This window comes from Plutella xylostella, chromosome 14, assembly GCF_932276165.1.
Source record: "Plutella xylostella chromosome 14, ilPluXylo3.1, whole genome shotgun sequence".
Lineage (NCBI taxonomy): Eukaryota > Metazoa > Arthropoda > Insecta > Lepidoptera > Plutellidae > Plutella > Plutella xylostella.
In genome coordinates this window covers 214,739-239,526 of record NC_063994.1, presented here as the reverse complement: position 1 = coordinate 239,526, position 24,788 = coordinate 214,739, and the positions used below count along the sequence as shown (strand labels likewise).

Below are 24,788 nucleotides of genomic sequence, written 5' to 3'. Positions count from 1 at the left end.
ACCTCGACCAAATCAAGTTAGCAGACCCGGAGTTTTATGATAGTCGCCCTGTAGATATATTACTAGGTGCCGACGTATACTCATTTATACTTATGGATGGTATTTGTAGAACAAATGCAAATCTGCCGACTGCGCAACAAACTAAGCTCGGTTGGATACTCAGTGGGAATGTCAAAACGCTTCACTGCAATGTTATTCTCAACAACTTACAAGATATTCAGTCGTTTTGGGAGATAGAAGAAATAACCGAGTCATCAAAATTATCATTAGAAGATCAAGAGTGTATTGAGCTATACAAATCATCCACAACAAGAAAAGATGATGGCCGATACGAGGTGAGGTTACCTATGAAAAAGGACTATCAAGAAAAATTGGGCGAATCCAAAACCAAAGCCGTAGCACAATTTTACCAATTAGAAAGAAAATTACAAAAACAACCGGTGATTGCGAAACAATACAAGCAATTTATGAACGAGTACATTGCACTTGGACATATGATTCCGTGTAGCAACAAAACACCGAATCAGCTACCAACATGTTATCTACCTCACCATGCCGTATTACGTAGCGAATCGACAAGCTCGCCTCTACGCGTAGTGTACAATGCCGCGTCAGCCACAACAACAAAATACAGCTTAAATGACCTCATGTGCCGGGGTCCAAATTTACAACAAGATCTGCAGTGTCTCATAATCAAGTGGAGACAATACCAGTATGCATTTACTGCGGATGTTGAGAAAATGTATAGAGGAATATTGTTGCACCCCGATGATCAGCAACTACAGAGGATAGTATGGAGAGACGATCCATCACAACCTTTACAAGATTACCAGCTCGTGACCTTGACCTACGGGTTCAAGGTCGCCCCATATTTGGCAATGATGACCCTCAAACAACTCGCCCAAGATGAGAGAAAGAATTATCAAGGCAGCCCTGCACCAGACATCTTAGAGAATTCATTTTACATGGATGACTTAGTTCACGGGGCGCATACTACGGATGAAGCCAAACAATTAAAACACGACATGATCAAACTTTTAAGAGCGGGAGGATTTAATCTCAGGAAGTGGAAATCCAATGTAACCGAACTCCAAGAAGGGTCAAATGAACAACAAAACTTTGACTTCAAGCAGGCTGAGTCATCGAAAACGTTAGGAGTAGGCTGGAATCCCAAGAATGATAATTTTATATTCAGTCCAGTAAAACTGCCCGAAAGCAAACCAACAAAAAGGAATTTATTATCAGACATGTCCAGAATTTATGATCCTTTAGGATGGCTAACACCAATTACCACCAAACTTAAAATATTATTCCAAGAAACATGGAAATCAGACGCACAATGGGACGAACAAGTGTCCGAGGAGATTGCCGCTGAATGGCAGAAAATTAAGATCGATCTACACAATTTAGATCTATTCAAAATACCAAGATGGTTAAAAACACAAGAAAATTCCGAAGTAGAGCTCCACGGGTTTTGCGACGCAAGCATAAAAGCGTTTGCTTGTGTGGTATATTGCAAAACAATCTACAACGGTGCAACTTATGTTATACCTATAGCAGGGAAGTCCAAGTTAGTACCTGTGAACAAACATATTACGCTTCCTCGTTTGGAACTTAGTGGCGCGATGCTACTATCAAGATTAATGGCCAAAATCAAAGAATGCTTAAACACCTTCGAAAACATCAAGATTTATGGTTGGGTCGATTCGATGGTTGTTTTAGGGTGGCTCAATGGCGAACCGAACAAGTGGAATGCTTTTGTTGCCAATCGTGTGACACAGATAACAGACACGATGCCATCGGAATGCTGGAGATATGTCAGGTCTCAAGAGAATCCAGCAGATTGCGCCAGCCGAGGAATAACAGTCAATCAACTTCAGGAACACAATCTCTGGTGGCGAGGTCCAGAATGGCTCCCTACATACGAGCAAAAGCAAGATATTCCCATCCCCACTACAGAGCTGGAGTTGAAAAAACAAAAACAAGTACACATCGCACAAGTTAGCGAAGGCTATGACGTTGTAGGATACCTACTCAACAAATTTAGCTCATTGGCAAAAGCAATAAGAGTGTTGGCACGGGTGCGAAAATGCCTACCGTGGAAAAAGAGCTCGGGTTTCATAACAGTAACTGATATAAACGAAGCCGAAGCAATAATCATCAAGTATGTACAAAACGAGCAATTCTCAGATGAAATTGAAGATTTAAAAAAGAAGAAAGGAGTTTCATGTAAGAGCAAACTATTCAGCTTGTGCCCAATTTTAGATGAACAAGGAATCTTAAGAGTGGGAGGCCGACTGGAAAACGCTCAAATTGAGTACAATATGAAACATCCGATAATTGTTGACAAAAACACGCGTTTTTCGGAGCTCATCATCGACCAGGCGCACCAGGACACATTTCACGGTGGAGCTCGAATGACAACCAGTTTTCTAAGACGGAAATACTGGCTTCTCGGCGGAATTCAAGCCACCAAGAAACGGCTTCGCAACTGTGTGAAATGTAAAAGGCACAACAATAACAACAACCATCAGATTATGGGAGATCTACCCTCAGCTCGAACAAACCCATCAAGACCATTCTACCACACAGGAGTAGACTACACAGGCCACGTTTTTATCAAGGCAAACAAGGGCCGTGGCATCAAAACCATGAAAGGTTACGTTGCAGTCTTCATTTGCATGGTAACCAAGGCCGTGCATCTGGAACTGGTCTCGGACCTCACGTCCTCAGCCTTCCTAGCAGCCTTGCGCAGGATGGCAGCACGACGATCAGTACCTGCCCATCTGTATTCAGACAACGGCACAAACTTTCAACATGCCAACAAGGTACTACAACAAGAATATACCGAACTAAAAAACAAGATAGAACAAGAATTTGATCAAAACTTCATATCCGAAATCAGTGAAATGGGCATAACTTGGCACTTCACCGCCCCTTCATGGCCGTCTGCAGGAGGCCTTTGGGAAGCTGCTGTGAAGAGCCTAAAACACCATCTGAAACGAGTAGTTGGCGAAACAAGACTTACCTTTGAAGAGTACAGCACTTTGTTAGCTCAGTTGGAGGCGTGTATGAACTCAAGGCCTCTATGCCCTCTAACAGAAGATCCAGAAGACTTGGACTTCCTAACACCTGCACATTTCCTAGCATGTGGTCCAACACTCACCATATACGAAACAGAAAGAGACTTGCGTACAAGATGGCAACTAACACAAAAGATATTTACAGATATATGGAACAGGTGGCGATCAGAATATCTTACCCAACTGTCAAAGAGAAGTAAATGGAGAAAACCTCAAGACAACATTAACATGAATGACGTAGTTATCATCAAGGAAGATAACTTACCGCCTGGGAAGTGGGCGTTGGGTCGCGTGGTTGACTTACATCCAGGGAGTGACGGACATGTACGAGTAGTGACGCTTAAGACGAAAAACGGCCTCTTAAAACGTCCAATCGTGAAGTTAGCCGTACTTCCAATCGACAAAGAAGACAGATCCCAAACCTCATCATCATCATCTGCATCAGAGGTACAGAACCCTAAGCCATGCATCAGTGAAGATAAGCGAGCTGGAAATAAATCAGGAGTTAAAGGATACAAGAAGCTAACGTCATTAGCCCTGACCCTGATGGTTTTCTTAATAACTCTGCCTAACATTCATTGCTCTCCTACAAACATAACAAGATTTAGAGATAACCAAGGTCTCTATCTGGCTAAACTACAAGACATTCAAATTATCAAAGAAGATTGGAAGATCGTTGTCTATTACGACATAAATCCATATTACCAAGGCTTAAATGCATTAAATAAATACATTAATCATTTAACAAACATGTGTTCGATTATAAATAAACACTCATCATGCGACATCATATTACAACAACTACGTCACGGGTACTCGGAACTTAATTACTACAATGACATGCTGCTGAGTCAACATACAAGCGGGTTCCCCCAAGCAGATAAGAACACGCGTAGGCGCCGCGGACTCATTGATGGTGTCGGGTATCTCGCGAACTCGCTCTTCGGCGTATTGGATCAGAGGTTCGCCGAACAGTACCAGAAGGATATTATGCTCATGTCAGATAATCAACACCACTTACTAGCATTGTGGAAGAACCAAACATCTATAATCGAGTCAGAGTACAATGTCTTAAAGAGAACAGAAGACACATTAAATAAACAGCAAAAACTCATCAATCAACAGACTTTAAATTTTGAAAAAACTATAAATAACGTGAAATTGGAACTACAAAACACAGTCAGCGTAAATGAGTTTGCGCTTGGCGCTATTACGGCAACCAACATGCTTCAATGTTTAAAAAACATACAAGAGATGCTTTTAGACACCCTTACAGACATTTATCAAGGAACCTTCAACTTTCACATCATAACTCCAAACCAACTAAGGAAAGAATTAAATATTATTTCGAATCAAATATCAAAGGAATTATGCTTACCCATTGACAATACCATGACTGACCTAAGAAAGATATATCAATTGTTAAAAATCAAGACCAGGTTCACAGAAAGTTATGTATTTTTCGAAATCAAGGTGCCCTTAGTTCTGAAAGACTCCTACGAATTGTATAGAATTACTTCAATACCAAGGAAGGTACAAAGTTATAACATGTTAAGTATTGTGCCTACTTCCGAATATGTCGCTATAAACATACACAAGGACACATACATCGAGATGACAGAAACAGACGCAACATCATGCTTGCACAATGGAGACATTCTGTGTTGCCAACTACTGTCACGACCCATTTATCACATTAGAAATGAATTTAGCTTTTGTTCAAAGAATAAATCCTCAAATGAGTGCAATTATGTAATTGACCTTTGTAAAGACAAATGGTTACAAACAAACAGACCAAACACTCACCTATTCTTCATATGCAATCAAACAAAGGCGAGAATCATATGTTCGGATCAAGTTACCGTCGAACTGATAACAGGCGCTGGCTTACTAACAGTAGACGATAATTGTATTATAAAAACAGATGATTTCATACTACACGGGCATAAACAGCGTCTTAGCAGAGTGGATAATAAGGCTGACATTAGTCTCCCTGTATTATCGCCAATTAACAACTACATCAATATAACCGTTCCGATCATACCCCCGACCATTGACACGCAAGAGTCAGACAAGGCGTTGGAGGACATACGGGACAACATACAGAAGGTGAAGGAGAGCGCGACCCTGGCGGCCGGCGTCTCCTACCACGACGTGCACCACTACGTGGCCATCTACTGCATCGTGGGAGCGGGCGCGGCGCTGGCGGCCGGGCTGGCCTGCCGCCGCGCGCGCGCCCCCGCCGGACCGACGCCCTCGCCGAGGCGTCAGTGTCAGTGCATCAGCATGAAAACATTCAGTGAATGTGATAACCCGGTTGTCGATATTTCAAGTGAAATGATCAGTGATAAAGGCAATATTAGTGAAAGGCAAATCGTGCCTAAAGTGAAAAATCCGGGTTGTAGTCAGTTAGATAAAGGCTCGTCGCCTATCCGTAATAAAGTAGTCTTTCCTAGAATTGAAGCAACATTTTAGAGACTTTATCATACTTAGTACTAATTTAGAAATAGTTAAACTAATCTGGGAATAACTTTATAAGTATTCATTTCAAATAAGAATAGAATCAATAATCTTTTGAGTTAAACTAGGTAATCAAGTAAAATATATTTTAACTTTAAAGAAAGTTTGTCAATCACCATGTTAGAGTAAGGTCATCAAATCACTTTCTCTTTCCTATTTCGCCCCCGGGAGCATGTACGGGCAAGGCACGCACACAGCAACAGCACATCATTTCGCCGCATCATCATTTTACACTTTAACCTAATTTCATTACTTTCAGTACGTTTGTAGACATCAATCACGTCGCGCGTCACTCATTATCATTTAGAAATAGTATCAAGTAATTATTTCTACCAATAAACTCTGGTTAACTTATACATACAGTTTTATCATTTATCAACAATCTATCATCATCGGCTAGTACCCGAACAAGGGAAAAAAGTAAAGGAGAAAGGACGCCGCCTTGAGGGACGCCAGCCAGAACTGAACACCAAGAAGAACTCTCGGCATCTGTACGTACACACTGCTGACGCCCTTTGAGATAAGACTCGAACCAACTTATAACAGCCGGAGATACGTTAAGAGATTGAATAACACCAAGGAGTAACTCAAAGTCAACCGAATTGAATGCATTGCTGAAATCCAGCAACGCAAGGACAGTAACTTGCTGATTATCGATGTTGTGCCTGATGTCATCGGTGACTTTTATTAAAGCTGTGACTGTACTGTGGCCTGGACGAAAGCCGGATTGAAAAGAGTTCAGGAGTTGGTTGTTGGAGAGGTAGGAGGATAACTGTTCGAAGACTAGGCGCTCGAGAACTTTGGACAGAAAGGGTAGGATGGAGATGGGTCGGAACTGGGACAAGGACGAGGGATTAGGGACTTTTGGTAGTGGAAGAATGAAGGCCTTTTTCCAAAGGCTGGGAAAAGAACTACAAAGGAGAGAATAATTCATCAAATTGGTGATGTGCGGTAAAATGACGTCCAGAATAGAAACTATCATGTGGGCACTGATATCATCAATACCTACAGCTTTACTAGTAATATCAGAGATGCATCTCTTAACGTCACGGCCAGTAACAAGTTTGAAATTGAAAGAAGGGCAGTCAGGGATTGGCAAGGAAGAAAGATGATTAAGAGCTTCTGTTCTAATGTGATCATTTAGAACTAATGGAGGTGTAGAGAAATGCTTATTAAGAGCAGAGAGGTCAATGTCGAAGTTAGAATTTGCCTTAGACTTCCCTATGCCCAGTGTTTTCAAAAAATTCCACAACTGCGAATTATCACAGTTTTCTATGGATGTATGGATGTATCGGCATTTTGCGTCCCTACACACTCTATTGCATCGATTTCTCAACTCCTTGTACACTTTCAGGTTCTCTTCAGTTGGATGTTTCTTGTAGCGGTACTTGGCGTGATCTCGTTTCGTCATGAAGCCTTTGATCTTGTCCGTAAGCCACGGGGCAGGGAGCTGTTTGACACGGACAGGACGAAGGGGTGCATGTTTATTAAACAGGTTTGTGAGCAGAGAGTTAAACGTAGTTACCCTCTCGTCAATATCGTCTATGTCGTTCAGCTGTGCCCAATCAATGGCTTTGGCATCCTCAAAAAGTCGCTGCATGTCCACTTTTTTAAAATTACGTTGGAGAATAGTACGCTTTTTAGGTTTGGGAGTGCGGACCTTGTAGGAGAGATAAAGAAGATCGTGGTATGAAAAACAATCAGCTGTGAACTGACCGTGTTTCATAACAAGATCGGGAGAAGAAACAATGATCAAATCTAGGAGAGTAGAATCTGAGTTAGGCGGATGGTGAGTGGCTTGAAGAGGTAAAATGTGAAGATTTTTTGAAGTGACAATGGAGTGCAAGGTATTAGAACGAGAGTTGTTTTTGAGAAGGCAAGTGTTAAAGTCACCCATGACGATAGTATTGTCGAATAAAGGAGAGAAATCTTCAAGAAGCTTCTCGAAGGAGGAAAAGTAATTTACAGTCAGTGAAGGGCTATAGCAAACTCCGAGGAGAATCCTGCTGTAGCCTAGACGCACTTCTATCAGAAGGTGTTCGGCTTTCTCAGAATACTCACTCGGAGATTTGCTGACGATCGTAAAGGGAATATGACTACGTAGATAGATAGCCACTCCACCTCCGCCTTTGTTAGTTCGGTCATTCCGAATTAGCTGAAAACCTGGAAGAGGGTATAAAGATGAGTCAAGAGAAGGTTTTAGCCAGGATTCAGAAACAAGAATGACATGAATGTTGTTATTATCAAAAGATGCAAGCATATCGGAGTAATGAGCCGGAATACTCTGAGCATTTATGTGAACTACATTCAGAGATTTCGGACAGTTCGAAAACGCACTGTTGAGATTCGAAGAAAGAGAAACGTAGGACAAGTCACAACTGCTGGCTGTGGCAATTGAGGAACATGAGAGAAAAGAGTCATCGTCATCATCACTATGGGCAGAATCATAAATACTCATATTAAAAATATATACTTAATAGATACAATACAATATACCTACTTAATATAATAAGATTAAACACTTAACTAAAAATAATATTCTATAACTATTTGATATAAATATTTTAACTACCTGCACTATTATTGCCAGAACCCTAAAATTATTTAGTACAAAGAAAATAATAACAGTGTCAAAAATAATTATTCTGAGATTGACTTTAACGTTATCGTTACTGATATAGTTCGTTACAGAAATTAACAGATTAACTAATGCATGTGACATTGACAATTTGATTTGACACATGAAAACAAACACAAACACAATAAGAAATATTAAGAAATATGAAATTGAAGGTGGAATCATTTTAAACAATAATTAATTACCTCCAATCTAAAGTGCGAAAAAAGAACACTGAAAAACTGAATAATTAGACACTGAAAAACACATATTAGCGCTTGTCCTTGAACACAGTAGCCTTACTTCGCGTCACGGGTGCCGCGGCCGAGGGAGCCGGCTTGCTGGGCTTAGACGAAGCCTTGTCACCGGGTGCCTTCGCGGCCGCCGTGGTCGTCGGAGCTGCTGCAGGATGCTTCCTGCACAGCTCGTCCAGCTGCGCCGCCGACACGATCTTGACGCGGCTGTCATCAGGGAGCTTTACATACACGGCCCCATTGGCCGTCCAGCACGCCCGGATGCCGAAGTGCTTGCGACTGCGGCTGTACAGCTCCTGCCTTGTCCTGGTCAAGAACTCCGAGACCACCACTGAGCTAGTCTTAAGGCACTTCTTCTTGGACCAAATGGTTGCCTTTGTGGTCATACTGGCTAGTCTGACAAGAATGGGACGCGGTCGCTTGGAGTTTGGTGCACCCAATCTTATGCACTGCTGCATAGAAGACTCTTGGAAGTCAGCTATCCCCAGCTTAGCCACAGCAATATTGGAGATTACACCAGGAAGGTGCTCATTGGGGTCTTCTGATATGCCAGAGAAGAGCAAGACCTTGCGTCGACTCTGAGAGTCTAGCTCGTCCACCTGCTGCATAAGGCCAACAACTTGGTCTTGGAGTAAGCGCAAGATGTCCATCACTGACTTTTTGAATGCCTCAAAGTCCTTAGTGAGGCTGTCGAGATCCTTCGTCTTCTCCGGGGTACTAGAGGCCTTCAGCCTCCGCTCGTAGTCCTCCATCCAGGACCCAAGCACCTTCTCTATGCCAATCTGTTTATTTAGGATGTCTTGTGCAGTGGCCATGATTGCTGTGTTTGTTTTTATAGTGTAAGGTTTGGCAGGTGAGTGCAGTTTGTTGCTACTGCATACAGTAATAGTACTTCAGTTGTAGTTTAAATAAATAGCAGTCAGCTGATGTTGCCAACAATTATTAGTCAACTTTATGTATATAATTATACCAAAAAATTGTATTGAGACAAAAAATTTGTATTTAAACAATAATTAATTAAAAGATCTAATAAATTTACTTGTTACTTTTTTTGCTGCTACCTCCCAAAAAAAAAAAAAAATGTTATGTTATGTTGTAGGAAAGTGAAAACCCTCCATGTTAATCAGCATAATGGGCCACTTTCTTTGCAGTTAATTATTACAAAATCAGTGGGGATAAACGGCAATATATCTTCATGATTGTACGGACCAATGCATACCCGCCGAGTTATTATCTAGTACTCGTATAGGCTTGTCCGTAGATCAATATACAATAGATTGAAAAATCGATCTATTGTAACGGAACTGAACAGAAGGTCAATGTTAACAATATGGCTATGTACTTACATTATGTACTAGAAGCCAGACGCGCGGGATTACATAAACAATAGTATAGTAAGTATGTACAGACATATGCCGATGTTGGTTTAACACTTCAAGTACATACGCGGCAGCTGAACAGTCATTAGGTGTGAATTTATATGTTTATTTTTCCTCTAGTCATATGTTTTGGTTCTATAATCTGCATTCAGAGTATTGAGAAGTACTTACTTATATACTCAGGTATGGCTCATGAGAATTTTTTGTATCTGTTTAAAAACATAACATGGTTTATTAAAAGTTTTGATGAAATTCACATCTTTAACTTGGCATACTCTTCAATTTGACTTCAATATCGCATAGTAAATAAATATCTATTGGCTTCTTAACACCTACCTACATATTGGTAGTAAGTATATCCTAGTTGATTGCCTTTCAAATCTAGGCCAACCTATTTAAAGCCTACAGGTCAACCATCCACCCTTAGGCTTATCACATTCCGTATCACACACAAGTCGAGCACGACGCGAGGTTGTCATTAGCGTCGGATGACGTCACGGGCGCCCCTTATCAGCTCTTTGTCTATGCTACAACAAGACCTGGCTCTATCTGCTCTGTGACACATTCCACGAATGTGATGCAGTATGAAGTTGTGAGTCAATAAGTAGGACATTTTGGATTAAAAATCATGAAAAGACGGATTACGCCTATAGCTGGGCATGATCCCCCAACGCATATAGACTACTAGCTGTTCCCGCGAGCTTCGCTTCGCCTTAAAAAGTTTTCCCGAGGGAATTTCGGGACAAAAGTAGCCTATTTTCTTTCTCAGGGTCTAGACCATATGTATACCAAATTTCATTCAAATCCGTTCAATAGTTTTGGCGTGAAAGAGTAACAGACAGACACAGTTACTTTCGCATTTATATAATATTAGTTAGGATTAGGATTAAACTATACAGCCAAACAATTACAATATCATAAAAATACGCTATATCTACCATCAATGCAGACTTTTGCATTAACAGCAATATTGGATCAGCAAACTCAAGTTGAAACATTTATTTATTTATTACCGCCACCGGGACACAGTCGACGTGCCACAGCAACAACACCACAGATTAGTAGCTACCAGCACACAGTCCTAGGGCTACTCTCACTTGACGAAATATCCGAGTCCTGTCATGCAATCGTTAGGTCTAATGCAAGGAGATAGAATCGTGGTTAGCTAGAGTGACCTTTGAAGGATCCCTGCAGTGTTTGTGCAGGGACTCCGCCTTTCGAGCCCCCTCTGAGGGCGTCAGGCACGCACCGGCATTTGTTTGATAAGATAATATTATTCCGCTTGTGTTCTGTGATTGCTAATAGGTCGTAAATGGCTTTTTGGAAATATTTGTTAAGGGTCCAAAGAGCCGCAAGGTGCCCAAACAAACTTGATACCGAAATTATTATTAAATGAGTGTATTGCTGCTGTATATTTGTTCAGACGTTAATTACGTTTTATTGATTTTATTGGAAAACTAGAAAAAATTATTCTCATTGAGCTATTCAGTAAGTACGTTTGTAATTTGTGTGAGGAAGTTGCGTGTCGCCATCCCCTTAAGGTCAGTTCACACACATGCGATACTAAGGTACCACCACCTACAATCATACGTCTTCATCTCGAATACGTTAGAAACGCGTATGATAATCGTCACGACAAGTTTCGCTGAGAAAATTCAGGTTAATGTCGCCGCGTATTCAAATGCGTGCAACTTATGAAGGAAAGTGTTTTCCTCGCCACATCGATGAAAGTTATAATCGACATCAACATTTGTATAAATAAACAACCAGTTATACAATACGTGTGAAGGTCGATGTTAAGGATGCGGCCATAAACCCGATATGTCTTTTATTTGCTTCATTAGTTAGTTTACGAGGGAAAGAGTTCACGATGTTCGTATAAAAGCTATATCAGTATAAAACATTACTAAATGGGTAAAGAGGACCTGAATGCCTTTATCCCAGAGATATCCTTTATCCAAACACTGTGAAACGTGCTCTAAATGTTACAACCCTCAACTTCATCTTGATGGCCAACGACACGACAGAAGTCATTTAGGTGTCAACGAGTAGAATAAAGTAACACTACCGCGTTTACGAAAAGTTCTGGTCTATTGCCTATTGGCCATGGAGCAAAGGAAGGACACTGTAGTCCCCGTTGCCCTTTAGATATATCAATACGTGACAAAAGTTTACCGTCTCACTCGCTCCTGAAGCCGCGTTATGGGAGTGAGCGGGAATACTTTTGTCACGTCTTGCCATGCGCGTCTTGCGCCCCATGCTAGGTATGCTGATGCATATTTCCTCCGTTCCTTACCTCCTGGAAGACGGCATCAGGTTTCTTGGTGGAGAGCGCGAGCGTGCGCTCCTGGCTCTGGCAGAACTTGGCCGTCTTCTTGTCGAACTTCTTCTTGCCCTCCTGCAACCGACCACAGACTACGTAGAGCAACAACATCACCATAAATTGGGTAGAGATTCAACACACGCACACAGCTCGTAACATGGTCGAAAGAATGGAGATACACAAAAGACTCGAGGAGAAATTTAATATTTGTATTTAAACAAATATCAGCCCGGACTGGGGATCGAACCCGGGACTCTCGGCGTAGCAGTATTGTGATGTGCCACCGCTATTCTGACAGTTCTTCTGCTGTAGTAGGTACTGGTAAATAAGAGTACAAAGAGTTCGAGAATCTAATAGGCATGTGTCCTTCATCATGTAGCCAACAACAGGCAACGTAAGGCGCGGCTATTAACAACGTAGCTACCGCAGTATCGATATTTATTAAATATAGCGCAGCGGATTGTGGAATCCGCCGTATTGCATAGCAATTTAGCAATACGATCGTAAGGCAGCTCATGAGCTCACATTTGCCATTAATCGTAGAGCAGCCGTATTTCAAAGCGACTCTGTTTTTGATAACAGTTAGGCGGAATATACAATCTGGCTGCGACATCGGATACTGATAGCGATTTTGAAGGGCACATTCTACTCGTAAAATTAGCGCTGCGTCAGTTAAATTTAGAGATTTTAAGTGCCGTCTTTAGAATTGCTATATAATGCTATATATCACTATGTATGTTACCTTGACGGCTCCGATGTGGTCCTTGCGGAACCTCTCGAGCGGCTCGATGATCTGGTCGTGGGCTCGCCCCAGCTGCGGACAAACAACACACATTAGTACACACTCTAGAGGTACAAACTTATCTGAGGAGTGTATGGAAGAAGAAGACTGGGTCTATACGTAGTCAACCTCTCAAGCAAAAGAAACCCGATATTGTTTTCTTCAATCTAACAGTTTTGAAGTTACGTGTGGTTACAGACACACACACTGATACTGATGACAAACTTATAAAATAACTTAATGTTATTATACAGATCAGGTGTTATATATTCCGATGCTGCCACCTGACACTGATGGCGGCTCGCGTGGCTGTTTGTCTAACAATCCTGCGCCGGATACTCTCACACTGATGTGTGTAATCTGTGCTCAGGAAGGAATGTCTCGGTTCCGGTTGTGTGTGTCAACTCGGCTAACGTGTCTGTCTGTGGTTATAGCAAACATAACGAAGAAAGTCATATTTTGAAGTTCTTAATTTAGCCCTTCAGGATAGGACCTAGTTACGATATGGGTGCAATGCTTGTCCTTGCTGTCTTGTTATGTTTTTTTTATTGGCAGAATGATTTCACATTTCTGATACGAAATAAATCGAATATGAATTTACAACGGCCGAAAATCGAACCCGGAACCCTGAGCATTAGAACCAGTTCACTCACAGGGTCACTGTTTAACTTTGAACTTACGCACGCTTACGGACAAGGTCGCACAGAAAACTTTCCTTTTTCCGACACAAATGTTGAACCTCTGTCGACTTTGTTTTCCTTCGTATAGTAAACAGGGGGGTCACTATAAATCGGCGAACGAATGAATGAGAATTGTCACGCAATCGGCACGCTTAATACAACGAGACAAGAGTCTTAGTTAGCGCTAAAGTATGGTATTCCATAAGCTTCGGAGCACTAACAATTCACGTTCGTTCGTTCGATTATACAGGGTGTTGCAAAAAAGGGTATACTAAGCCGAAACCTACATGTGCAGCATGGTATATCTAAGCCTGAAACTGAAATCAGAATTTGTAAATTCGCGAAAAAAAAATTTCATTTTCCATAGAAACTTTGTTGGTCACGTGACTTTTTACTATGGGAAAATAAAGTTTTTTTTCGCGAATTTCCAAATTCTGATTTCAGATTCGGGCTTAGATATACCATGCTGCACATGTAGGTTTCGGCTTAGTATACCAATTTTGCAACACCCTGTAGAGTGACCCCCCAGGCCCGCCCTGCACACGTGGACGCATTCATAACTTGATAACTACATATTGACGCAATTTAAAAGTTGTCCGACCAGCCCTTCTAATAGCCAGCCTGAGCAAACACTCCTATATCATAGCTTACATGGTTTTAGCTGCCGACGAAAAAGAAAGGTGTTTTAGGTGTGTACTACACTAAACATGACATGAAATAGGTAATTATATCTTACTAAGCTTGCATGACTGTTTGACAATATTTTGTGGCATGCATGTCGTGTTGTAGCTTCCAAGAAAATAAATCAATTATCATTATTTACAGTATTTTTCTTCAATCGTAGTTTGCGATTTAACTAAATCAGTTTAGCGTTCCAAAGCGATCAGCTGCTTCTAAACAATGCGGAAATTTATACACAACCCATTTTATTTTTTTTACTTAGAGACCAGAAACACCCAACTGTTCCTTCTTATACTCATATTATGACAAAAAGTGAAAAAGCAATGTTTGGTTAGGTGAGGTTAGTTCCACGTAATCGGCGGGTAAACCTGTTTCCGGATCGGGGTCAGTAATCTCCCTCACAGACAGATACACAGATAGAGCCTCCATGTGGGAGACGCTCCACATCTCCGTTTTGAGAACTACTTGTTACATTAAAGGTGGCAATTGGCGGCGGGAGATAGGCGGTAGCAGCAGACGACGTGTCGCAAACGTCACTACTGTACGTCTAGTACAGGTTTAATAGTTTGTCGAAAACTAGAAAATTTTACGTTTTATTTATCCCGTACAAAGTTTCGGCAGATACCTGATGTGTAGAATAAAAATGGAAACTTTTTCGTTTTCGTGAATTGCAAAACCCGTACAAAAAGGCTCTGGTTTCTATGTACGTACATATCTGTATAGGATTCATTTGGCGGCTAGTGAGATGACGTTCTATGTATATACGACACGTCCATAGTAAGGCCTTGGTCTCCTATTTACGCCATAGTTCGCGTCCAGCGTCACGCCGTAGGCAACGTCACAATGCTCACTATAGAAATGTACTGATGCGGTCTCCCTCACACGCCGACGTTGGCGCGTAGATGTTATGAGTATCGTGACGTGGCCTACGGCGGTGACACTTGACGCGACCTACGGAGTAAATAGGAGACCCGGGCCTAATACATAGAGACACGTGTCGTCCGTTACCAATTTGCACCTTAACACTGTCTCAATATGTTCACATTTAAGGATTAAATTGCCTCTCGAGAAACAGCGGTAGGTATACAAAGTTCTAAATGTTTTAGAAAGCTTTCCGTAATCATTAAATTTTGTTTACTACTTCCACCATCCCACTCTAGTACCACAGAGTAATGGTTATTTAATGACTATTGTTCGTAAGTTAATTAAAATTTGCAAATAACATCTGGCCGTGCCAGAAAACAATTATGAATATTGTTTGTTAATTTGTTTATAACTTGTCGATGAGGCTAATAAAATAATTAATTAGTGAAATGAGGCAAAACATTAAACTCGCAAGCGGCGCGACCTTGCAAATTTAAATGGTTTCAGAAATGGCATCGTAAGCAGTTTCGCAACCGACCACTGCAGCGTTTATTTACCATATTATTGCTAATATCATGAGTATAATGACATTATAAAACGTTTTTTAACGCGCCGTGCGCAACTCTCTGAGGCCAAATTATGTTATTATTATGAGAAAGGCTTTGCGAACATTATATTTCCATTCTAAGCGCTGCCATCTATTGAACTTCAAGAAAGCTACCTCTGCCAGTGTAGCACAGGGCGCTATTAATACGTGACAAAAGTTCTCCGTCGCGCTCGCTCTTGAGACTGCGCGATGTGAGTGAGCGCGATGCAAAACTCTTGTCACGACTTAAATGCGCCCCGTACTAGCCCTTCTGGTCAGTAGTGACTGATTAAAGAACGCAGACGATAAAATGTTTTCGCGCTCCTTGGATGATGTCCATGTCCAGATGACCAATGTTGATTGATGTTGACATGATGAAGCATGCGTTGACATCAATATAGGTAAAGGAGTGATACTAATCAAGTTATTATATACAGAAATTAGATATTTTTGAATTTGGGGTTATAGCACTGATTCCAAAAAATTAATTAAACCAATACCTCCAATAGGTACATATAGGTATGTCGTATCCGGTCAAACGGAAGTCCCGGTCGGAACGTCAAACGTGTCACGTGACAGCACAGCAGCGTCACCAGATCACGTGACTGCACAGCAGCGCCGCCGCCCCGTCACGTGGCATGTTTCGACAGAGTCTTGGTGGCGACCAGCCGCCCAGCGGAGCTCACTTCTCGTTGGAGCGCCAGTCGCGAAGCACCTTGGAACTGTCCCTCGTTCCGTACCCAGTTTGTGAAGTGTCTGTGTGTGAATATTATAGCCTAGCATTTGATTTGTACAGTGTCCGTTAAATTAAAATAAAGTGTGAAGATTAACTTTGTGTCCCTCGTTTCTTGATTACCCTACTGTCTGCCCACAATGAATAACCCGGTGCCGCCTCCTGCGACATCAGAAGTGGGATCAAATCAAGAAAACGAGAGGAATCGTGGTGAAAACAATAGTGATGAACAATGGCGTGGACTTTTTGAAATGCAAAATTTGCAAATGCGCGCACTAATTCAAGCGCTAAAGACCCCTAGTGTGAACAGTGCAGTGAACCTACCCAAGTTCGACCCTGACAAGCCCGACGTGGATGCAAGATCCTGGTGCGCGACGGCAGACCTGTGCTTCACCGGAAACCCTATAGAAGGCGGACAGCTCATCATGACCTTGAGCAAGGCCCTCAAAGGAGCAGCGTCAACCTGGCTGTCTCAAATAACGTACCCAGGTATGACATGGGCTGATTTCAAAGAGCTCTTCACATCAAGATTTGTGTGCGTAGAAACAAATGCGGCTACCCTCATTAACCTCAGTAATGATAAACCGCTTGAAAAAGAGACCTACGGTGCCTACGCGAGCCGCCAAATCACCGCACTCATGAGCCGCTGGAAAAATGCGAGTATTGAACAAGTTGCAGTGTCGGTTGTGCTTTCCCATCTTGCACAATTCGACAACCGTTTGAATCGTCTCGCATTCACAACAGAAATTTCCACTCGCAGTGAGTTGCAAAAAGAACTGCAGGCCTTTTCATACCTGAAGCGGAAATCCCCTACCGTGACTGAAGCAAGCAAGCCTGTAATGGACAACGCGAAACGACAAAAGTTTTCACAACCGACAACAGTGAAGTGCTTTTTGTGTGGAAAACTCGGACACAAACAAGCCGATTGTCGTCTCAAAGGATTGTATCCTAAGAAGCAGCCAGCCCCAGCGTCATCCCAAGCTAGCCACCAGCAACAGCCAGCCAGCAGCCGAGCTATCATCTGCTTCAAGTGTGGCGAACCGGGCCACATCGCGACGCGCTGCCCAGCCCCCGCGTCTACCCCCAGGCCAGAGCGACGAGTCGACCTTTGTGTGGTCGAGCCCCAAACCGGAGAGCTAAAACATCTTGGTGAGCATTTTGTTTTTCATTATGACTCTGGTGCAGAGTGTTCGCTTATTAAAGAAAAGATTGCTAATAAGTTTAGTGGAAAACGAATCAATAATGCAGTGACACTGATAGGCATAGGAAATAATAATGTTGTAAGTAGCTTGCAAATATTGAGTGAGGTAGAAATTAATGGATTCAGGATGGAGATCTTATTTCACGTTTTGCCTGATGTGTACCTACGAAGCGATATCATGCTAGGTAGAGAAATTTTGAGCAACGGTTACTCAGTTAACATGACTGAAAAGGATTTTACTCTGACAAGGTTATGTGTGGTAAATAAGTGTGATTCAGTATCTAGTGCCCCGGCCTACGACCTAAAAAACATCAATACTGACATCCCCGATGATAAACTTTGCGAGTTGCATAGTGCGTTGGAACCTTTTGCTGATTTTTTTTATCGTTGGTTTTCCAACCACCCGCGTTACAACGGGACAGCTAGAAATAAAATTAATTGACCCCAATCGTACCGTGCAGCGTCGTCCGTATCGTTTATCACCGGAAGAACGTAAAATTATGCGTGATAGAGTAGAAGAGTTGTTGCGTGCAAACATAATTAGGCCCAGTTGTTCACCGTTTGCGAGTCCTGCGCTCTTAGTAAAGAAACAAGACGGAGCTGATCGTATGTGCATTGATTATCGTGAGTTGAATAGCAACACTGTCCCCGATAATTATCCACTTCCCTTGATTGTAGACCAGATTTCTAGGCTTCATGGTGCTTATTACTTTACAAAGCTAGATTGCGCAAGTGGCTTCCATTTAATTCCTGTCAAGGACGATAAATCCATCGAAAGGACCGCTTTTGTAACGGCTGAAGGCCAATATGAATTCCTTACCACGCCCTTTGGCTTGCGTAATGCAATTTCAGTTTTTCAGAGAGCTATCATAAATGCTCTAGGAGAGCTTGCTTACTCGTACGTGATTGTTTACGTTGATGACGTCCTGATAATATCAGAAAATGTAGAGCAAGGTATAGAGCGGCTGAAAACAGTATTAGATGTACTTACAAAGGCAGGGTTTTCATTAAACTTGAAGAAATGCTCTTTTCTTAAAACCCGGATAGAGTATCTAGGCTATGAGATCGAAGCGGGTGAGATAAGGCCGAACAAACGTAAGGTAGAGTCGTTATCTGCACTGCCTCCACCCCAGTCAGTCACACAGGTGAGGCAATTTATAGGTCTAGCCTCCTACTTTAGACAGTTCGTGCCGAATTTCTCTCGCATCATGGCCCCTCTACATATCTTGACATCAGGTAAGACACAGTTTGCATCGACAGACAAACACGAAGAAGCTCTACAGAAAATTATAGAGACTCTTACCACGGAACCTGTCCTGATGATCTTTGACCCAGAGCATCCAGTGGAACTTCACACCGACGCTAGTGCCGAGGGTTATGGAGCGATTTTACTGCAAATCGTGGATGGTAAGCGAAGACCAGTAGCATATTTTAGCAAGCGCACTACGCCGGCGGAGTCCCGATACCATTCTTATGAATTGGAAACGCTCGCTGTCGTAAATGCTATCAAACATTTCCGGCAATACCTACACGGAAGGAGGTTTGTAGTGGTGACCGACTGTAATTCGCTCAAATCATCACGGAACAAAATTGATCTGTCACCTAGAGTTCACAGGTGGTGGGCTTTCCTTCAGTCTTACGACTTTGAGGTGGTGTATCGAGCAGGTAAGCACATGGCACACGTAGATTTCTTCTCTAGAAATCATCTTACACCTCAATCAAAGGAGCCGGTAGTCAAATGCGCCCAGAAGATGGTTAACTTAACCGAGCTTTCTGAAAACTGGCTCTATGCAGAGCAACAGCGCGATGGAGACCCTTTATATTAGTTTTAATTTGCTGTGCCCGACAGGGTCCATATAGTTCTTAATTTAATGTATTTAACACCTGTAAAACTTACTTATGGATGCAATAAAAGATTGAGTATTGAGTATTGAGTATTGAGAGATTGTGAAGCTGATAGCAGACCTCAACGATGGTGAGATGAGCGAGGATCTAGCCAAGACTTATGAGATACGTTCTGGTGTTCCCTACAGAAAGGTGCAACGACACGGTAAGACAAAATGTTTACCAATAGTTCCCCGAGCGATGAGATGGTCTGTCATAAACAACGTACATGAATCGCTGATACATCTAGGGTGAAGACCTTAGAAAAGCTCTACGACCATTATTGGTTTGAAGGTATGTGTCGCTACGTGAAGAAGTTTACTGACAATTGTGTTACATGCAAAGTTGCCAAAAAACATTCAGGCAAGGTACAAGCTGAACTTCACCCAATACCTAAGGTGACAGTCCCGTGGCACACGGTGCACATCGACGCTACCGGTAAGCTCAGTGGTAAAAACGACACCAAAGAGTATGTTTTTGTGCTCATAGACGCTTTTACGAAATACGTCCTACTCTACCATACTAAGAACATTGACTCGAAGAGCAGCATTCAAGCCGTGAAGGATAGTGTAGCTTTGTTTGGAGCTCCTGTACGTCTCATAGCTGACCAAGGCCGATGCTTTGCCAGCAATGATTTTAAACAGTTTTGTGAGAGCAAGAACATTGCTCTACATCTCATTGCGACTGGTTCAGCTAGAGCAAACGGGCAAGTAGAGAGGATAATGAGCGTGTTAAAGGCAATGTTGCCAGCTGTAGAGTCGAGCGGTGATAGGTCATGGCAGGATGCGCTAGGAGACGTTCAATTGGCAATAAATTGCACAGTAAATAGAGTCACTAAAGCCAGTCCCCTGGAACTCATGATAGGCAAAGTTGCTCGTCCTCTAGATCTGATGGCAGATGAGGTAGAGCATACTATTGATCTCGAAGAAGTTAGGCAATCGGCGTCAGAAAGGATTGAGAAAAATGCAGTCTATGATAAGAGACGTTTTGATTCAACTAAGGCAAAACTGAATAAGTTCTCTATCGGTGATTTTGTTTTGATTGAAAATGAGGAGCGGAATCAAACAAAGTTGGACCCGAAATTCAAAGGGCCGTTTAGAATAATAGAGGTTTTAGAAGGCGATCGGTATGTGTTAAAATCGTTGAATTGTAAAAGAACATACAAGTACGCACATGATAGGTTGCGAAAAATGCCGGAGGGTCAAATACCAATCGAAATGTCCAATGAGGAAAGTGATAGTGAGGAAGTAGAGCATGTTGATGCTGCGATGATGGAGTAAGGTGTGCTCGGTTCGGTTGGTCGGCTATACCAGAGACCATGCCGTAGTCGTAGCTCGTTAGAAGTCGGTATTTGCTTGCGGAGGGCAAACCGTGGGTACGCGATGGGCGGATGGTTCTGGCGGAGGCCGGGTCTTTGTAGAGACCAAAGAGTAATGGTTGTACTCTGCGATCCTTGGAGAGTATTGCGTTGGTGAGCTCGAGTAGCTCTAGGCCACGAATGGGACACTTACTATCATCTAAGTTGCTATTGATGTGATCATTGAGATAATGTGATTTGTAGAGCTGTTGATTATTTGGTGGTATTTGATTCTTCGTGCATTGGTAATGATTCCCTAATGATTCTGAAAGTTAATGGTGTTGTAAATAGTCAATGTTAATAAAATTATGATGATGATGATGATGAATGGTGTGTATTAGATCTTAGTGAATATTGTCATTTAGCTTGTAAATAGTATCAAATAAAGACCAGATTTTGAAAAATTGCTTTATTTGTAAACATTTGGTAGTCATCAATGACTGACTTAGGTCAGGAATGACCGAACGAATACTGTGCGAAATTCGTTTGTTTCAGAGTAAACACACGAGGACGTGTGTAGAGGCAGAATGGCCGTGTCGTATCCGGTCAAACGGAAGTCCCGGTCGGAACGTCAAACGTGTCACGTGACAGCACAGCAGCGTCACCAGATCACGTGACTGCACAGCAGCGCCGCCGCCCCGTCACGTGGCATGTTTCGACAGAGTCTTGGTGGCGACCAGCCGCCCAGCGGAGCTCACTTCTCGTTGGAGCGCCAGTCGCGAAGCACCTTGGAACTGTCCCTCGTTCCGTACCCAGTTTGTGAAGTGTCTGTGTGTGAATATTATAGCCTAGCATTTGATTTGTACAGTGTCCGTTAAATTAAAATAAAGTGTGAAGATTAACTTTGTGTCCCTCGTTTCTTGATTACCCTACTGTCTGCCCACAATGAATAACCCGGTGCCGCCTCCTGCGACAGGTAAATAATGTAAATAACATGCATTCTCATCCGAATTTTATATCTTCAGCTATAAATAAGACATCATAATCAACTATTCAGTGTTAGTTAATGAATTGAATCATCCGCTAGAACGAACGCAAATGCGCGTAAACACAGATTACTATTCTTAGCCGCAGGTATAAAATATGCACAAAACTGGACGGTTCGTAGAAAGTGAAACGTGGAATGTAGGAACTGGCGGGTCACTCTATACTGACGAAAACGGGCGAACGACCTGTCGTGCAATCGGCACAACACAACGAGATAGAGACGTGGCTCGCGCAGCACCGCCCCGAACTTCTATACATAGAGTGACCCCCCTGGCGCGGGCGCAGGCAGGATGTCCGACGAGCGGTGGCCAGATTATACTCACATGTTACAAAATAGGATCAGTTTAGATCCATTCTCGTGAAATATAATCCGGGTAACATAAACAAGGAAGCGAGTTGAAGACCGCCCATCAACATGAAGCAAATATTGTAGGACTGAAGATTCCGTATCTTCTGTATCTTGTCTGATAATGAAAATAGTTTCAAGAGACGTGTTACAGAAATTGAGAGTTCAAATCCTACCATGCTGACGAAATGATCCTGATGCACTGTGACGGAAGGATGAGTGATGGTCAGTTACATGACTATAATTATAGGCATCCTATTTTTAGGGTTCCGTAGCCAAAATGGCAAAAACGGAACCCTTATAGTTTCGTCATGTCCGTCTGTCCGTCTGTCCGTCTGTCCGTCTGTCACAGCCGATTTACTCGGAAACTATAAGTACTACAGTGATGAAATTTGATGGGAATATGTGTTGTATGAACCGCTACAAAAATATGACACTAAATAGTAAAAAAAAGAATTGGGGGTGGGGCCCCCCATACATGTAACTGAGGGATGAATTTTTTTTTTTCGATGTACATACCCGTGTGGGGTATCAATGGAAAGGTCTTTTAAAATGATATAAAGTTTTCTAAAAAACATTTTTCTTAAAGTGAACGGTTTTTGAGATATCAGCTCTCAAAGTCGTAAAAAGTATGTCCCCCCCCCCTCTATTTTTATAACTACGGGGTATAAAATTCTAAAAAAAATAGAGGTGATGCATGCTAATTAACTCTTTCAACGATTTTTGGTTTGATCAAAGTATCTCTTATAGTTTTTGAGATAGGTTGATTTAACTGTAATTTTGCTGCTACGGAACCCTTTGTGCGCGAGCCCGACTCGCACTTGGCCGGTTTTTTATGATGATATGATATAGGCCTATTGATATGTACCTATATACTGTGGAGGGAAGAACTCATCGCTCACGATCAGTCCGCCGGCTATTCATCAATGGGAAGCTACGTATCATTCTATTGACTCTATTGAGAGATGATGGCTATTAGTTGAATGAGGAGTTGTTTTGATGACATTGATCCTATCGTTCCGATCATAAAGTTATACATATTTATTTACTTTTATGGTAGTTACGGTACCGATCTACCATCCAAATAAAAAAAAAAATGTCAAAAAAGTTCTTAACTTTCGCATTCTCCTATCGCATGTCTTCGCGTTCCGTGTGTGTTATATTATTATTATATTTCATTTTACAACTTATTTAATTCTGGTTTCACGCTCGTAAACCCTAGACATAACGATAGCTCGTAAAGAGAAGCAGTTTTCACTTTTTGTGTGGCTAATGTGGGAGCTAACGTAGTTAATCATGGAAGTGGAGTAGGCAACGTAGGCAAGCTAATTATGAACACATCATTATTACACTAGCTTAATTTAAGAAAATATAAGGTTTAGCAACTGCGACCATCTAAATGGTAACCGAAAAACGTCGAAATTCGTAATTATAGAGTGGAGTGTCAGTCTGCGTCACAAATCAATGCTCCAACGACAGCGAATGGACAACATTTCAAAAAACTTAAGCTGCTATAAATCGAAAACCATTTCAAGATTTAGCTCTCAAGGCCACAAAAAAAATGTTTTTGTATTTTTTGGATGTATCATTTTCGAGAAAATCATAAAATAGTAAAAAAGTGCTGATGACGTCATGCATCAGGTGCGATGCATTTTGATGATCAAAGCCTATAGATTTAAAAACAAAGTAACTGTCACTTTCAATTTTTGATTGGCGTTGACGTTTTATCGAGTCGTTGTTGTTTATTTGGGTCATTTTCATAAATTCTGTTCTGACACTTTCGGACTATTTTTTTAATTTATCATATAAAATGGTTAGTACTTATTAAGAGATGACCTCTATTTAATATATCCCAGAGCATGCCACCGCCTACACAGCTCAAAAAAATGCTTCTGTTTATTTTTTTACATGATAAGTACCTACTTTGTATCATCAGAAATATCAATGTCATTTGAAAATGACCCATTTGTTGGTTGGCATGTAAACAAAGTTTAAATGTCACTTGTCAATGTCATTTATGTTTTTTTTCGAGAAGGCAATAGACAAAAATAAAAATTGAGCCTTATATGTGATGTCACTTCCGGTTTTAAAATAATTAACTTTAAAGTTAAAAATAACATGCAAAAATTAACTAATTTTTTATAACCTCTCCGAATAGCTAATAAAAATATAGGGTAAAGAAAATGAAATGTTGTCCATTGTACAATGTACAGTATTATGTACCCGCATTTACATACTCTCTATGTATACAGGACTATGTACATGGCCATAAATAGAAAATGGTTTTCAGTCACAGTTGTCGTGACTTGTCACCGAGGTCGGTACATAATGCTGTCTCATTACATATTATTATATTGTAGTCTGGTACATAATGGCGCTATATTGGTACCAGGAGCGCATAGATCATAGATACTCTAACCGCACGATACTGAATCACAATACCGTGTTTTAACGCCACAACTCATGCCACGAAACTAAGATTAAAGCATAGACAGACTGACAAAGTGCACAC

General features: G+C 41.7%; 1 protein-coding gene across 1 annotated transcript in view; it reads right to left on the bottom strand.

The window, feature by feature from the left end:
- The window catches only part of LOC105388231 (rho GTPase-activating protein Graf), a 56,219-nt gene that overhangs the window by 23,953 nt on the left and 7,478 nt on the right, over positions 1-24,788 (bottom strand). The window contains exons 3-4 of the mRNA XM_048625515.1: positions 12,919-12,990; positions 12,150-12,251 (exon numbers count right to left, since the gene is read on the bottom strand). Coding sequence (XP_048481472.1) covers positions 12,150-12,251; positions 12,919-12,990 — 174 coding nt within the window. The remainder of the gene's footprint in view (positions 1-12,149; positions 12,252-12,918; positions 12,991-24,788) is intronic.